At 35.2% G+C, this 19,462-nt stretch overlaps 1 protein-coding gene across 1 annotated transcript in view; it reads right to left on the reverse strand.

Annotated features, from left to right (window-relative positions):
- SORCS3 (sortilin related VPS10 domain containing receptor 3) overlaps positions 1 to 19,462 on the reverse strand; it is a 603,184-nt gene that overhangs the window by 391,069 nt on the left and 192,653 nt on the right. Inside the window, exon 2 of the mRNA XM_058189116.1 lies at positions 17,382 to 17,449. Within this exon, the coding sequence (XP_058045099.1) occupies positions 17,382 to 17,449 (68 nt within the window). The remainder of the gene's footprint in view (positions 1 to 17,381; positions 17,450 to 19,462) is intronic.

The following is a 19,462-nucleotide window of genomic DNA, read 5'->3' on the forward strand; positions in this document are numbered from 1 at the left end:
CTGGGGGCCGCCAGCCGACATTGTTTGGCGGACGGCACCCAGAGAAGGCCCTCTCTGTGAGAGCGTACGAGTCGGTGGGAAGCGAAAGGTAACAGCAGGCAGTCCCGTAAGTACCCGAGTCCTAAGCCATGGAGCGCTTTAAAGGTGGTAACCAATACCTTGAAGCGCACCCAGAAAACAACAGGTAGCCAGTGCAGACTGTGTCAACCAATTCTACAACTAGAAAATAAACTAAAGTATACCAGCCTTGAAATGTACCAGCAACCAAAAGAAGCTGCTAAAGCAGGGCTAGCAAACTTGCAGGCCCCCCCACACCAGATCTGTCACGTGCTGGCCACACACATCCCCAGTTTAGCAAAGGGGGGAAAGTTGCAATAGGTCAAGTGATGATGAAGTGATGATGTTTGACACTCCTGTGCTAAAGCATTATTAAAGCCACTTGCATAGGAGCAGAAAAAGAAGGGGGAGGGCGTTCCTATGGGGGAACCTATATATATTGTTGTGATAAATAAATAAATAAATAAATAAATAAATAAATAAATAAATAAATAAATAAATAAATAAAATAAAAACAAAACTGAGTCCTGTTTTACTGATTTGCTAGTGCCTAAATTAGTAAATCTTATAAGTAGAAATGAATCTTACAATTTTGGAGTAAATATGTGACCATCAAGTCTGTTCGATTTGTTTTTCAAGCAAACTAGTGATCACCACAATGTTCTTTCTTGCAGTTTTTTATTTTTCATGATAGATTGCTTTCAGTGACACATAATTACCCTATTAATTTTTTTTCTGAAGCTTAATGTGGTGCACTACAACTTTTTATATACTGGCAACTGATACATGGCCAGTATCTCATGGCCAGTAGCAGGATGGTACTTGTTAAACAATGCTACTATAAACCATATTTTACCATATCAAAAAAAAAAAAAGCTACATTGAAAGCAGTAGAAAATTTATATTTGCTACAAAAAAATATTCCATTAGATTTGTGTCAAAAGTACTTATCCTGAAATAAATAGAATAAATACACTATTAGGAAAATAATGGAATTTATATTGCAGATAAGCTCCATACAGCATTACCTACAAGGGAAAGACTGTTTTGCCTAGCTACAAAATGTAAGGGTAAATGGAGAGAGTGTGAGAATGTGAGAGAGATCTCAGATAGTAACAAGCAAACAGCCCAAACAGATCAGTCTGTTAGCAATTCAAGAGAATCAGGTGGAAACTTTTTCCCCTACCCAAAAAAGTTAAACTTCTAGCATTATCATACCATATGGGGGTAGAAGAATAAAGTGGTACCAGAATTTAATTTAACTATAAATAGGTTTTGTATTTTGATATACAGCAGTAGCTGGAACTCTTTTGTAGTAGCTTCTTTAACTTTTCCACAATAAATCTATTTATCAGAAGTTATAATATCCCTGAGTGCCAGCTTATCTGTTTCTAGTTCAGCTTGCTGGGAGAAGTGACAGTTACTGATAATCTCAGATAATTGAGATATATAGACATATGCAATGTGATAATATATGGTATGGTATTGTTTGTGATAATATGGCAATGAATATTTTGTTGCATTCTGATTTTTTTATCCTCGCTCACAGATTTAGAGACTAACCTAAGAAATGCACTGCACGTATTTCTTACTTTCTTGAATGCCTTAATTGAGCAACAAGATCATAGTAACCACATTTTATTAGGGACCTATAAAATACATAGAAGCATCATCTCCAGATGATTATACCTGAGGGCCACTTGTTCAGAGGATAGGTCTGGCTTTTGAATAGCAATGAAATATTCAAATACATAGTACTTAATACAATAGAACAATCTTCTCCATTTTCTCTCTCTTATCCTAATGTATCTTTTATACATATATTTTTAATATATCATATGTATATCACTATAATATATTATATTATTTTAATTATTTTATTTACATATATACTTAGATATACACGATACATTAGATACATTAGGATAAGAGAGAGAAAATGTATAAGTATTGATCACCGACGCGAAACTGTTGGAAAGAAGAAAGTGTCAATATTTCTTTTTTGTTTTTGTTTTTATCTTTTTTTAAAAAATATGTTTAATAAAAATTATTTTTTTAAAAAAGAACAATCTTCTCCAATCTTTTCCCTCCCAGACCACTGGCTACAGTTTTTACCACTTAATAAGTTAGTAAGTATGGCCACTGGTCATATTAGCTGCAAATGAGTCATGGCTTGATGCAATTGGAAGGTCCAAAAAAGTTGCTCACCCAGCTGAAAAAAACATACATTTACACACCTGTTGGAATCTAGGAACTACCAACCAAAATTAAAGTCAAGTCAATAATACCATAAACTGCAGCTTCTTCTTTTTTCAATCTAAAGAAGTGGGGAAACTGCTGTTTGAAACATTTCAGAACTGTCGAAATAAATCTTTATTTTCAGGTGCCAATTGAAACAATATTCTGGCATTTTAAAATAGGCCCTGATTATTATTATTATTGTTGTTGTTGTTGTTATTTTGCTAAAAGTAAGCTTCAAAACTAAAAGTGTATTGTTTCAAGTCACACAGCAATGCTGAGATTTATTTCAAGACCACGGATCCTATTGCAACAATTCATTGGAAAATGTATGGCCTGTCATCCTGTCCCAGTTTGCAATCATTATCCTTTTCTGAACAATGTGTCATGGAGAGATGATGAACTTTGAAAAGAAAGAAAGGGCATAGAAGCACCATAAACAACTGGCCAAAGGCTACTATCTACCTTCACTATTTCATATTATTTCTCCCATTTCTCACCTATGTCAAACCTGTCCCTGTTTATGAAGGCCATTCCCTGTTTTGGGATACTTGTCCTTTCTAAAACAATTGCTAGTGTGCCTAATTGCTTTTTACCTGTTTCTGAATATGAGATGAATGACAGCTGTTAGATAACAACTTCGATAGTATTCACAATAGATAGCAGTATTCCAGTATTTGAGAGGTTGCCACAAAGAGAAACAGGTCAACTTATTTTCCAAAGCACCAGAGGGCAGGATAAGAAACAATGGATAGAAACTAATCAAGGAGAAAATCAACCTGGAATTAAGGAGAAACTTCCTAAGGGAGAGAACAATTAACCAGAGGAACATGTTGCCGTCAGACATTGTGGGTGTTTCATCACTGGAGGTTTTTAAGAAAAGACTGCACAGTCACTTTTCTGAAATGGTATAGTTGCTTGAGCAGGGAGCTGGACTAGAAGACCTCTAAGGTCCCTCCCAGCTCTATTCTGATTTACTGAACTGCTAAAAATGTATTTTTATGCATTTAAATTAAACTATTACAATCTTTACAAGGTTTATCAGATTGCTAGTGGTTGGATGGTTCAAAGTAACACAAGCAGCATGGAAGGCCTTTCAGAAATGAGTATGGTATGTCAAAACAATTATCCTTGCTTGAAAATGCAAGTAGTATGTATGCACAAGAATATTTTATCTGCAAAACCTGAAATGAATAGTTCTGGAAACCTGCCAGAAAACTTCTTACATGCAACAATAACTTGAAAGGAAGGCAAAAGCAATTGGAAAATTACATATGATTGTATAAAATGTATCTATATATAAAATCAGATGTTAGAGGGTATTGCATTACTGTCAGAATATATATCTGGCTATATTCTAATTATATACATTTCTAACACAACTAGGTCTGTTTGAAGCAACAAGTTATATATTCAAGGTTTAACAGATAACACAGGAAAAAAGACAGCCCATCCTAAAAAAGCACATTAAGGTCAATAAATTACAACCATTTTCCATGATTTGTTGATAAAATAACTTTGTCATCCATGTATTTAGAAATGTAAAATGGATTGCTATATACATCCTGATGTAATAGAAATCAAAATGCCCTATTTGGCATCAGATAGCACATTGAGTACCTTTGAGCGGGGCAAATTCTGATCCCTAAATGAAGCAGCAAATATGGTATCTGTCCCCCAAATGTTTATTTCACAAATGTTTTATAGCCTCCTTGCTTTGTTCAAAATACTATGTTCATGAAATCACCAGCACAAATATTTTCCTCACTAAAAATGTTATTTAGAAGATCACAGTCAATTTTAAGACATGTATTAGAGCAGAACATTCTCAGCCTTCAACTTTGATCCCATAAGCCTTTTTTACAGCCCTAATAATGATCTTCTAAAGTGGTCAGTTTACCATCTTCCTAATCACAAATCCTTGAATAAGGTAGGTCATAGGTAAATAAACAAATTTTTGTTGAATTGGTTGTCATGGATATAGTCTGCAACATATAACAATAACAATAACCCAACATACACCACTCATTAGAAAAGAGCATATTTTGACAAACTGTAAAGTAATTATTCATGTCCTATTCCTCTAATGTGTCCTAAGTCAAAAACTTCAATTTTATATCATTAATTTATCAAGGACTCCAAGATATAATTAGTTTTGTTTAGCTACAACAAGCCTCTGAAAATGCCAAATTTCATCATTAAAAGTTGTATTGCATTATCTATAATGTATCAAGACTGTGTATGTGTATATTATATGTTTATATTATACACACTCATACATACATATATATACAATAAATTTAACATTTCAAGAGTTTATACTTTTGATTCTTAACTCATAAAACAAGCTGCTACATCTATATCTTAAACAACAGGAATCAAATTCTGGGAAAGGAAAAAAAGTAAGTTTTATTAATGTTGTTTAGGAAGCCTATCCATTGGTCACGATTTTCAACTGCTTTAACCAAGAATTTAATGACTATAACCCAGCATTACCTACCATCCTACAAAGAATATTAAACAGTTTTCGGAGTGAACTGTGTTTCTGAAGAATAACTGCAGAGTTGCTTGAATTATTATAACTACTTAATTAGTTAATTAGAATTTAATATAACTTGCTGCCTGTTGTGCCCTGTCTATCCCACACTATGCAAAATAGCCTTCATTTGCTTGGTGCCCTCAAACTGGAATGAGATTCGGAACTTCAGATTCTGAGAGGCCAACTCCAGACTTGATGAGACTTTTAATGTCAGCTATTAAGCCAGTTAACACATGTCCCAAAGGTGCTTTTTCAAGAGGAATTCCCCACCATTCAGTCAAAGCTGAAGAACCTTCTTGGATAAGAAGAGAAATGTCTTCAAAGAAAAACAAGAAAGTCCATATGCCTCTTGAAAAAGCACCCCTGGGACAACTATGATCTGGATGACTAAGAATTTCCATAGACATCAAGCCAGTTACATCTAAGACAGAAGCCATGTATACTAAGAGGATATACGTAGAAGTTAGTATTAGAAGTTGATCTTATAAATTCCAGATACAGTTTTCCACACTATTACCATGACCATCCTCTCAGCCAGTTAGTGCTTATCAGAGTGCTGATAAGGATCAGCACTTTATCAGAGGATAAAGGACAATAGCATCAGTAGGTATATAGCTGTGCTGTAGCAGCTATGTAAAGATGCTATCTGCTAATAATAATAACCTAATTATTTGCTGAGCTGCTTCTTTGCTACTATTATATTGGCAATAGAAATCACATACCTAATGTCCTGCAATTGCTGCCCTAAACATTCTGAATCATTTGTCTAAGATTCTCTACTAGAGCATTAAGATCAACATATGAGCTTCTGCTCTCTGGGATGCAAATTAGATTCAACAATATTGAAAATTAGATTTTTTTTTAATATTTAAAAAATGACAACCTATTTCTACAGTGGTTCCATTGTTCTGGATCTTCTTTTCCCAGTGAATTATATGTGACTCTATTAAATTTATTTATAAATTTAAATACATTTTATTTGATGTTTGATTAATAACCTATACTTGCTGATTAAGCATGAGAAAATAATTCCTTGGCAGACTTTCAGTATCTCATGATAGAATTTGGCTCCAAGTGTTTGCCACTCCAAGTCCAACTTTCTTGAACTATATTAGATGGGTTCCTTGAAAGGATCATGTAGCAGTACAAAAAAAATGGTTAGATGAATGCTGTGTAGAACAATGCATGTGACTATTAAAAAACAGTCAGAAAGGGAACTCTTACTTCATTAAGATTTCAGAGTCAAACAATATGATAGTTGTACATTGAGCTAGGAAGATCAAAATGGGAATTCTCAGGGTTTGAAAACAATGTTTGAAATGTAACAAATATCATATTGGCTGAAAACCAATCAACTGACTAAATAGCTACATTTGTAGAATGGCTTCTGCAGTGCTGGAAGTTAGGAAAGAATAGAACTTCTATATGTTTTAAAAAGAGGCATCTTTTAATGTGCAAAAGTATGAGCGTGCACTTGCATGAAAAGCTACTGCTGAAGCATGGTCTTGTAGCCACAATTGGAAAACATACAAAAATATGGAGGGAAGAAAACAAAGTCAAAGTGAATCTACTTTTACATTCGGCAGTTTACATAAAGCTAACTTTGTTTTAGGCCTTTTGTAAGGCTTTGAAGACCTAGTTCTGTGCCTGAGTCTGGGATGCTGGGTGTGGGACAAAGCTTGCTTCTTGGCTACATTGAGGACTTTATATGATTTCCCAACTGCTCTGTGTTTTTTTTCTTCTTTTAACATCTTCATTTGTTTTAATTGTTTTGAATATTTTGAATGATCCAGAGTCATGGATTTATGATGTGCATCTGTATAAAAACCGAATACAAACAAAACATTCTTATTACACAAGGCTGCAAAGTCAAATGAAGCAACTAAGGATGCAAATATTGATGGCAGAAATGGAATTCACTTTGTAAATGACAGTGAAAAGGGTTGTGCACTTTTCAGAAACGGTTGGAAGGGGTGCTTCAGATCATGCATGAACATGACCATAGCATCTCTCTGCTATTCATTAAAGTAATTGGATTTCTTTCTTTCTTTCTTTTTTCAGGGTTCTATGCATTCCTGATAAAAAGACAATGCCGATTTAAGGCATCCTTTCATTAGTATTACAATAATACAATTTTTAAAACCATAACAGGTTTTTATAGGGCCTGAGAAAGGAATTTTTTTGTTACATTCTTACCTCACCCTTTTTTACATACAAATGCAAGAACTAATACTTTCCTCTTTCCTCCTCCTCTTTTTCCCACAACAGCTCTATGAGGTGAACAGGGCTGAGAGAAAATGACTCATCCAAAGTCACTTAGTTTTTCATTCCTAAAGTGGGACTAGAACTCACAGTCTTCTAGTTTCTAGGTCAGCATATACCAAGTTGTTTCTCTGTCTTCCTCTCAATGAGGTTGAGCAATGTGATTCTGCATTCATGTGGCATTTGAAAACCTTCTCTGACTGATTTCAAAACCTGCACAATCCTTAGAGTGGACAGATAAACGGATTGGTCCTGCAAATGAACAGGAATAATACTCAAAGGGTCTACAATAGAATATTATTGTTTTCAATTAATTTAATTTAATTAATTAAATTTTCAATTAAAGAATTCCATTTTGCTATTTTTTCATAACAAAAGATGTCATTTTAGTAGCATTCTTCTTCATTTTAATCCTTAATACACATATCTCAAACTAGGCATGCCTTATAAAGACTACAAAATTCTAGATGACTGCTAAATGACAGGCAATGATTTCTGTATCTCTTTCTTACAGATTATTACAACCTAGATATGACAGGTGAAACAAAAACACATATACTTATATTTAAAATATTGCATGGTAAAATGCTGCCTTGTTAAGAAAAAAACCAAACCTAGAAGAATGGATATTGAAAGTAACTAATTTGGCTGAGATGGCTAAAATCTCAGCTTTTTTGAAAGACAATACGCAGGAAAGATATTTAATTGAATGGAAAAAATGGATTGATTATTTACAAAACAGATATCAGATTAAGAAATATCAGATTGCCTTTGAATAATTAGGAAGTATTATTTTATGTAATGGGGGGGGTTGGGAGATGAAAAGATTTGGATGAGGTTAATTGGATTAGAAGGGAAAATTTTACTCTATTTTTGGTTTATGTATAACAATACCTTGTGATTGACCGGGGGAAGGAAGGGGAAGGGGGCTTTGTGGGGGGGAGGGGGGAAAAAGGGGGGAAATGTTTTTGTTTCTTAAAACTTTTTCAATAAAAAAAAGAAAAAAAAGGAAAAAAACCAAACCTATGTTCTCACCTTCATTTTTACCCTCTACAGTAAAAAAGAGTCCATGAGGCGTTTGTATCAGGATCTGTATGCTGGCTGGGAATTCCAGAAGTTAACGTCCATAGGTCTTAAAATTGCCAAGTTTGAAAAACACTGTTGTAAATAAATCAGTTTCTGTATATACTCCACCAGGTTTTCAATAGAAAACTCATCAATAATTCTAGATTTATTCCCCATCTTAAGAAAATATTACCCATAGCCACCACCTATGGCTCTGCCATAGTTATATATGTGTGTGTGTGTGTGTGTGTGTGTGTGTGTGTGTGTGTAGGTCTTTGGTTATTCGGGTTTTCTCCCGCGTAAAATTGGAAGTGTCTTGGCGACGTTTCGACGAAGTCTCATTCGTCATCTTCAGGCTTCAGCTTCGTGCTTCTGAAGCCTGAAGATGACGAATGAGACTTCGAAACGTCGCCAAGACACTTCCAATTTTACGGAGAAAACCCGAATAACCAAAGACCTACATACAAACACCATGAAAACCTCAGAATATATATATATATATATATATATATATATATATATATATATATAGGTCTTTGGTTGTTCGGGTTTTCTCCGTGTAAAATTGGAAGTGTCTTGGCGGCGTTTGACGAAGTCTCATTCGTCATCTTCAGGCTTCAGCTTCGTGCTTCTTGCTCCCAGAAGCACGGCTGAAGCCTGAAGATGACGAATGAGACTTCGTCAAACGCCGCCAAGACACTTCCAATTTTACGGAGAAAACCCGAATAACCAAAGACCTACATACAAACACCATGAAAACCTCAGAAAACAAATATATATATATATATATATATATATATATATATATATATATATATATATATATATATATATATATATATATATATATATATATATATATATATATATATATATATATATATATTTGTTTTCTGAGGTTTTCACGGGTGTTTGTATATAGGTCTTTGGTTGTTCGGGTTTTCTCCCGTGTAAAAAACACACACAAACCGCTATCTGCACGCACTCTCACACCACCACCCAGCACAGATCAACTCCGTAGCCAAGACACTCATCTCCAGAACAAAATGCTTAGCTGATGAACAACACCTAAAACCCGAACTAGACACTCTCACTAACGTACTAACATCCAATGGATTCCAAAGAAATAAGATTACCAAGCTAATCCAAAAAGAACCCCCCACTAAAATCCAAGACAGAGAACAAGAAAACGGCACAGCCCTCCTCCCATATATAAAAGGCACCACAGACAGAATCAGCAAGATCCTCCACAAACACAACATCAAGACAGCATTCTGCACAAACAGAAAAATATCCACCATCCTAAGAAACCCCAAAGACAAAATTGAGTTAGAAAATCAAGGAGTATATGAAATCCCATGCACCGCCTGCCCCACCACATACATTGGACAAACCAACAGAAGAATAAGTGCACGATTGAAGAACACAAGAACTCATTCAAAAAAGAGGAACCAACTTCTTCCCTGGTCCAACACTTTAAAGTCACAGGACATGATATTGACTTTAAAAAGACCAGAACTATCGCCAAAACTGAACACTTTAACAACAGAATAATCAGAGAAGCCATTGAGATAGAAAAGCGCCCACACAGCATGAACAAACGAGATGACACCTCCGCCTACCAGCCATTTGGAAACCCGCCTTATTGACAAACGAGTCCCTAACACGAGGAATGACACCAGACCCACACTCACAAGGTCCACACAGGATGTCACCACCACATCCACCCAGAAAGCAGACCCAAACCCACACTGATCATGAAGCACGACCAAGGACCAGAAGCCAGACCGCAGCTGCAACATTAGCCATTTCAAACCCTCCAATCCATTCATGCAGCAGACTGACACCCACTATGAAGATGTAGCACGACCACAAAGCCAAACAACAGCTATGCAGCTCACCAGCTCAAATCCCCTTGCAGCACAGACTAGACTGAGCACAACCAAAACACCAACAACACAGGACACACCCCAGCCAATCAGAGCACAGAAAACCCCATCCAATCAGAGCACAGCCAAGCTCCCACCCAATCAGTTCAAACCCCCACTAGCAGTTAAAAGGAAGAAACAGCTGCGATCACACATTGCTCCCAGAAGCACGAAGCTGAAGCCTGAAGATGACGAATGAGACTTCGTCGAAACGTCGCCAAGACACTTTCAATTTTACACGGGAGAAAACCCGAACAACCAAAGACCTATATATATATATATATATATATATATATATATATATATATATATATATATATATATATATATTTCCATCTTTTTGAACAAAACCAACTGTGGGCTTCAGATGACATTCCGCTGTCATTTTATGAAATGCATTCCCACTTGTATTGCATCTCTCTAGGTGATTCCTATAGATTATTAAGGTCATCTATGTTGGAGGAATGAAGAATCTCCATCATTTTTCCTCTGTAAATCACAATATGTAAGCTACCTGGTTATTATATTCTTCCCTGTGTGAGTAATTTTTTTCCACTGTGAAGTATGCACATCTCTGGCTTTAGGAAGTCCATAAAGATATTGAAACAAAGATAAATAAGATAAGGTACTAATCAAGATGTTTTGCTGTGAGGCAGCATACAAGTTTAATTTGTTATTATGTGTCTATAGTTATATTCACACTCTAAGTCTGGTGGAACAAGTCAAGCAAACTGTCAAAGAAGACAAGCATACATAAAAGTCAGGCACAAGCATTGATGCAAGCTAAAAATTGGATCATACTGAATGTGCAGGAAACCCATATTCAGCTTTTGCAAGAAGATGTCACAAACTGATTATAAACAATAACACAGTCACCAGAAGGATTTACTGGAGTGTCAAAATTATTGTGTACCAGTAATGAAAAATTAGTGAGAATATAGAGTTGAAAAAAAGTAGTTGAAAATTAGCAGGTTAAAATATAGTGGGATTTCCAAAAACAAACTGATAAAGTCTTGGCTCATAACATTCCAAATTTAACTGTGGTTGAAAAAAGGTATGGTTAACTGATATGGCCATATTAGGAGGTAGACTAGAAGATAAAAAAGAACTGGAGAAGTTCACAAAATATCAAGTTATGAAAACCAAAACTGAAAGATTATTGCATTAAACCTGACATATTGGCTCTCATGATTATGGGAACACTGGATACCAAACCAAAAAATCTTGAATGTGACTTAGAAAATATGCATACAGAAATTTTGTCTGAAAATCACAAAAGGCTTCATTGCTTGGACCTATGTATATACACTAATATATTGTGACATCCTAGGTTCTTTGGAAGAAATTGATGTATATAAAGGCCAATGCCACTAAAGAACCAACAACTGTGATTTCCTATTTTGTTGCACATAATAACATCTGGCTGACTGTGCGACCAACCATGTAAACAATTGTTAATGGTATTATTATTTGTGGTCAATTTTGCAGCTTCAAGCTGAGCTTGATTGATAAAAGCTAAAATCCTACAGTTGTAGATTACAATAGAAAGTTCAGAAGGCTTAGTGGATGCCTATTGCAATGCCTGTCCCATATTGTTGCCAAGAAAACTACATGGTCATGTCTATGAACTCCATGTTCAACACGAAGGAGGCTTTAATTTTTTTTCTTTTTTCTGACTTAAGGAAAAAAGTCTAAGGTATTAGATAAAAGATCTAAGCAACAAAAAGTATTTAAAAAAGAAAAAAAATAAGACAACCAAAGGAATGATATGATTTAACAAGAATTTTACTTGTCTTCCTCCAAGGAGAAAAGGAGTTACAGCATCCAATGAAAAATGGCCCTGGGAAGGATGGCACTGCATACAGAATATGAATCAATACTTACTTTTATGACAGAACTTTGAAAAGTTCTTCTTAACCAGGCACCATGATGAAAACCAACTACCAGAGCATTGTAATAAGAGATGTGACTGACCACAGACTGTCTGGCAATGAAGAATACAATAATTGTACATTTAGTTTGGTCTTGCTTCACAGATTTTGACATTACTTTTAACATATTGCTTTCTCTTGTAAATGACCAAATTGTGCAATTATAGAACACTCTGTTTCTGATTGTTAATCTAATTATGATTATGTAAGAAAGGCCAGCACATTTAAAGTCACTACCATGATGTTAACCATGATGTTTCAAATATTTCTGTTTTTGAGTACATTTCTGGTCCTTGAACAACATCCAAATTCTGTAAATATCTGATCTATATTAGAACTGTTTCCACTACATACAAATGACCTTCAGACCTTATAAAGATCTTGACATTTTGAGGAAATGTCATGATCATACAAATTGTGAAAAATCTAAGAGAGATCCAAACTGCTGGTTATTCATAGTTATTTCACCTCAAATGCATATAGAAAAGGAAAAGATCACCTAAGTTTTAGAAATAGCCTTCCATCCTTCTGAAGTCAGTAAAATGAGGACCCAGATTGTTGGAGGCAATAGGCTGACTCTGTAAACCTCTTAGAGAGAGTTGTAAAGCATTATGAAGCACTATATAAGTCTAAGTGCTATTGCTATTCTGTATAAACATGGGTGTACCTATGAAGTGATTTCCTGTTATTTGATGGTTTAATTTATCAGAAAAGGTCAGTGGAAGATCAGTGGAAGAGAGATAGTATTCATTTTTATTTGAATAATGCAATGGTATCCAATCTGCAGAACTTTCTGGTGGGACCCTTTCTGGTGGGACCCTGATGAAAGAAATTAAAGAACCCCCACACTAAAAGCTGTTTTTATAGGGATATCATTTGTGTTCAGGGCAGACTCCCATCTGATATATTATTGAAGGTGAAACAGAACAAATACTGATTTTCACTATATTTAATTGGCCTTGCTATAGATCTTGTTGTAGAAAGTAATATAATAAAACTGCTATATTATGCCACCCACTACTTATGTATCACCTCTTTCTTCCACGTTGAAAATGCAGTGACAGATTCAATGTATAATTGGAACATTATCAAGAGTCATATATTAGGTGTCCTTCATGAAACTATGATACAGAGCATTAGAACATTTCTGTCTATCGCTGATGGTCCCAGAGCTTTAAGACTAATATGCATAATATGGATGGTACTAAAATATATTGACATCCCAAAGAGATTCAATATGAAAAAACAGAAAATCCAAGTGCTAGAAATGTCTCATGTAGAAGCAGTTATTTGAAGAACGATATTACATCAAATCAAGAGAACTTGTCAATGCCATATTTCATACTATATTCTTCCAAAAATGGGTAATAAGGTCAAAAAGCTGATTTATCCAGACTTTCTCAAATGGTTTCCAATTATATAAAAGTCAAACACATACACACACATATCCAAAAAGGAAAGAACAGTCAAATTCCAGTTGAAGTAACAAAGCAAACAACCTGATGCTAAAATATTTTAGTACTTTTGAAAAGAATAATAATCTAAATAGATTCCCAGGTTCAAAATTTACTTACTGAATGGAACAGGACATTTACATCACTTAGACTAAAAAAAATGTTCCATTTTCTATTATGAAGTGAAGAGCAAGGAAATTATCCATTATTTCTACTCCTAGACTTTCAAAACCTTCCTGCAGCCATGTATAACTGGATAAGCAGATGCAACATCACAAACCCAATAACAGTAACAATTCATACAAATTGGTCATGTAGAAATAGCTACACTCTCAGTGCTATATTTAGGCAGGAAGGTGAGCAGGAAGATTCACAAAACACAATAATCAGTTTAAGTTCCCAAAAAAAGAACCTGTTCTGCGAATTTAGGCTTGCCTAGACTTTAAAGACTCCCATAGCGAAATCAGTTAGAAAGAAAAAAGAAAGAAAGAAAAAAGAGGCAAACGAAAACAACTGAATTGTGGCAAAGTGCTTTTAATTAACAGCAAGCTAAAACACTTTTATAATATGCAGTTTTGTTTTTATTAATTCACTCAGATTCAGCAGGAATTCCACCAAGGAATAAAGACAAGCAGATGCAAGAGGAGTACATTAATAAATCATGAGTGTCATTAAAATTTGTAAACTAATATTTTCTGGAAAGTCTCAGCAATTAGTCCTAGAGCTTTCTCGGCAAAATAATAATAATAGTTAATAAAACTGAAAAAAACCAGGATTTCAGAAATTTGCTGGCCCATGGAAAGGTCATTGATACAGCAATTAGAGGACAAAAAAAATGGATCACCTGGGACTAAGTTTTGTGAAACCATAAGACTTTCCCTTAGGCCAACTAATGAGAAGGAAGGACTCACTGGAGAAGAGCCTAATGCTGGGAAAGATTGAGGGCAAAAGAAGAAGGGGACGACAGAGAATGAGGTGGCTGGATGGAGTCACTGAAGCAGTAGGCATGAGTTTAAATGGACTCCAGAGGATGGTAGAGGATAGGAAGGCCTGGAGGAACGTTGTCCATAGGGTCGCGATGGTCGGACATGACTTCGCAACTAACAACAACAAGAAGACTTTCCCGGGATTCCACAGGCATTTTAATAAAGAGCAGGGATCCACAGTGAAATTCAACTCCATAAACCTTCATAAAATGGAAACAGATTTTTTTTTTAATTGCCTTGTTTCTAACAACTTGACTGCAGCCAAAAACCTGGTTAACCTGCCTTAATCTGGTATGTTTCAGAAAACTGACTCTGTATTACCACTGTGGCTGACTTCTTGAAAACAAAACTTTAGTCACCTTTCCTAAAGCATTGCTCCTGACAACCTGCTTTTGGTTTCTCTGGTTTTTATCATATCTAAACTTTCCTAATGTAAATATGCACTTTGTTGCTGGCCACACACAGTTTATAATGAAACCCAAATATTTATCACAACCTTCTTCAGGGAGAACAGTGTTTCAAAACTTGAAGAATCCAAACTATTGGGAAGTTACTAGATTGACGAAGACTGGAATATATTTACAAAGGGAATATATTTGTAAATACCTCATAAACCACAACTGAAAGAAAGCATAGCTGACATTGATCAATAGAAACTAAGGAGCGATGTACTTTCATTGCACTTAATTAACAAAGGGATTTATTTAAATAATAATAATAATATTTTAATTTGTATACCGCCCTTCTCCCGAAGGACTCAGGGCAGTTTACAGCCAAAATAAAATACAGCAACACATACAATACTAAAAACAGACATTAAAAAACTTATTAAATTTGGCCCAATTTTAAAATACAAGTAAACCCTAAAAATTAATAAAAAATTAAAACCCATAAAATCAGCTAAGAAATTAAAATTCAAGCAAGTTAGCAAGACGCCTAAAGATCGTCTTTAACTTGATTTCCTTTTGATTTGAAACAATTATGAAAGCTCTTTCCACTCCTTTACCAGTCATAACTTTTTTTATATTTTGGATCGACAATAGCCATAATATGTATAATCTCTGCAATAGCTGGTACAGTTGACTTATTTTCTGAAAAGAAAGGGTAGCTCAAGTTTTGTTAGCTGTCCGCCTTTAGATCTGAATGAGTATTGCACAAATCAGACATTATTTCTTTCATTTCCATTTTGTTTAAATTAAATATAATTAAAGTGACTTCTCACCAGTAGTAATGCACTTAGACATATATTCTGTCCCACAGTACTTTACAGGACCCTCTGGGTAGTTTATAATGTCAGCATAATGCGCTCAACAATCTGAGTCCTCATTTTACTGACCTTGGATGGATGGAAGGCTGAGTCAACCCTGAGTCCATCAGGATCAATCTATGGGCAGTGTTAGCTGCAATATTGCATTCTAACTACTGTGCCGCCAGGGCCAAACATATTTTCTGCTGGCCAGTCTCACGTTCTTTCCTCTCTCTATATTCTTGTACCAAATTCATAGACCTGAATGGAGATATGAGGAAAGCATGGCAGGGCTGCTTACTTCCTCCAGCCGCTTTCATTAAAATAGGCCTTCCTGCCCTCATTGAAAAAGGATCAGGAATCTCACTATAAAGGGATGATGAAATCCTGAATATATTTAGATAGTTAAAAATTCTGAATCAATGGAGTTAAGGAGTAGAAGGAAAACATGAGCGAAGCAACCAATGCTAAGCCTAATTTTTTTTAAAAAAATAATTCAGATGAGGGGGGAAAGGCTAGAGGATAAAATATCAATAGACAGAATCTAGATCACATTTTGGCTTTTCATGTAAGCAGACCTACTCTAGAAGACTAATACTGTCTCCTGATCTGTGCTAGCCGATGAAAATTAAAGTTGTGGTTTCCACATTTGTTTATTTATCCTGAAGTACTTTGTAGCTTAAACCCTTGTCTGGCAAATTCTAAATTTCAGAATCCAATCCACATTTCTTTTTTTTAATTCAAGAGAATTTGGACACATTATAAAAACTATGGAGTCCTTGGTACTGTCTGAGCTTGATTGTTTCCTTGCAGACATTCATTACCCAACTAGCTAATATCAGTGCATGTGAGCAGGAAGCTTGCTCTCTGTTTATATACCATAGCTTGTCTGCTGCTTTTGATGGTAGTGGGGTTTTCTCTTTGGCAGTTTCTTAATTGGGGTATAGTTTTCTACTTGATTGTTTGCCTGGTGTTAATCCCTGCTTATCTGAATGTTATCTGCTTGGAAAATTCCTAGGTAAATGGATGTTACCATGACAGCAAAATACTGAATGAAATCAATCTTTGGTGTAATGCAACAGAATCCTGCTGTTCTTAACTTCTTATGCTTTCATAAGAAAATATCTATCTTCAGGACTAATTAGCATTTCTAATCCTGTCACATCCACTTTCAGGTTTTAAAAAAGAACTCACATATATACAATAATAGCAGCGGCCAACTTAATTTAGAGGAAGGATAGTGATAGAAATAGGATAGACTACTATGTTATAGTATAGTATTTGCCGTACAGCTTTCAGTCATATCTGGTCTACAGAGGCTTTTGGGGCTCATCTAATTAATATTTCAATATGATATTAACATTTGTTGAGCATTTATTGCAGATCAGATTATTCTCAGACTTCAGTGTTACCCTCATATGGTGATGATTTACAGATTCCAGTTACAGAAAAACAAAATGTACACATCTTGTTCCGAAAATCTGTTTGACTACAAGTTCAAAATATATTTGAACTTGTGGTCAAATATATGGTAACTGTCACAACAGGGTTTTTAAACAACAAAAACTCTCCTGCTCATCAGGGCATCAGAAGTAATATGTGTTCAGTTCCTTACAACTTTTCCATTGTCTTGTTTCATTATTACTCAGGAAAAGATACCATGTAATATGCTTACCTCCAAAGTGAGCTTTCAGTAACACTTCCCAAATTGAAGTCATGCAGCTTTGTAAGAATGAGAATCACCTAAGAGAAGAAGAGAAAGGGAACCGATGAAAGGCATCTTCCATTAGCTTTCTGAAACAACCATTTGAAATTATCCAAAGGAGAGCTTAATATTTATCCATGCAATTTGGGGTATTATAGGATCAAGAAATGAATAGGAAGAAAGCTAAAGTTCTCAATATTGTAACTTAATGCATCTTCATAGATAGTAATAGCTTATTATATTGCAGATACAAAATATAGTTAAAGATATTGCTGGAAACATGCTGCCTTTCATATAGATACATCTGGACATATTTCATTAACAATGCAAGCCTATGCCTTTGTTTAGTTGATGGAAGCACTACAGTGTTCAGTTAAGTACTTCTCAAGGAATTACGCACTGACTTAAAGTCATCTTACAGAAAGAACAATGAAAATTATTCTGGAACTTCACTGCATGTTCCTCTTCTTTGAAAATCTAAATCAGAGGGCCACAGCCCCCGGACCACAGCCTATTCCAAACTGGGCCAGACAAGTGATGAGCATGGTTCCACTTGTTTGAGTGGGAAGCACTTATGCACAAAGCTTATTTAAGTGAGTATTGTGCAAATGAAGCTGCATGTGTGTACTCAACCCACTGCTCATGTGAAACTATCCCCTCTTTCCCCGCCCACCACTACCACAAAGCCAGAAAGGTTGGGGGCCTGTGGTCTAAACCATCCTGCCATTTTCTTTCATTTGGGGTATAAATATTAATGCATTTGTTGCCACAATGCATTTGTTAGCAACCCATGCTGATATCAAAATGACCAAACATGCATATGGTCTTACAATGCAAACTTCTATTTCTTCACAGCAACATCATCCAAGAGGATACAAACATTGAATATCCATTAAGATATCATTATAAATGTTTTATCTTTTGCTTTTGCTTCCCTGGCAGATATCTATGATTGCTACTTATTTTTCTAAAAAAAGAAATCTTACAAAAGTCAGCCTTGAAGTCATTACTTTTAAGTGGATAGCCAATGAAGCAGTCTTTTTTCCCAACTTAATGAATCTTTTCATCTACACTTGGAGTACTCAGCTTTGGTATAATGGTTTACCAAATCTGCCTTGCAATTTCTAAGAGGAAAAATTGTAAGGAAGGCTTTTGCCTTTCTTTGCTTTATTTTCAAAGTACCAAAGCATTTATTTTAAATTTCTCTTTTTTTCTGCTACTGCTACTGTGGATATGGTTTTTATTACTGATTTTTCCAACATTTTTCCAACATGTATCCAACAGCTGCTGATACAGTTCTACAGAGGAATTATTGAATCTGTTGTCTGCACCTCTATAACTGTCTGGTTTGGTTCTGAAACCCAACAAGACAGACACAGACTTCAGAGGATAATTAGAACTGCAGAAAAAACAATTGCTACCAACCTGCCTTTTCATTGAGGACCTGTATACTGCATGAATCAAAAAGAGAGCTGTGAAAATATTTACAGACCCCTCACATCCTGAACCTCAACTGTTTCAACTCCTACCCTCAAAACGACACTATAGAGCACTACACACCAGAACAACGACACAAGAATAGTTTTTTCTCCGAACATCACTCTGCTAAACAAATAACTCCCTCAACACTGTCAAACTATTTACTAAGACTGCACTACTATTATAATTTTCTCATCATTCCCATCACTCATCTCCTTCCACTTATGACTGTATGACTGTAACTTTGTTGCTTGTATCCTTACGATTTATATTGATATTGATTGTTTCCTGATTGCATATTTGTAGCCTAGACTAGCCTAAACTATCATTAAGTGTTGTATCATTAAGTGTTGTATCATTAAGTGTTAAATTTGTACCCTATGACTATCATTAAGTGTTGTAAGTGTTCTACTTGATGAAGGTATCTTTTCTTTTACGGTATGTACATTGAAAGCATATGCACCAAGACAAATTCCTTGTGTGTCCAATCACACTTGGCCAATAAAAAAATATATTCTATTCTATTCTATTCATTCTGAAACTTTCCAGGTTGTTAATGTTTCCCAATAGGA

This window comes from Ahaetulla prasina, chromosome 6, assembly GCF_028640845.1.
Source record: "Ahaetulla prasina isolate Xishuangbanna chromosome 6, ASM2864084v1, whole genome shotgun sequence".
NCBI classification, from domain to species: Eukaryota; Metazoa; Chordata; class Lepidosauria; order Squamata; family Colubridae; genus Ahaetulla; species Ahaetulla prasina.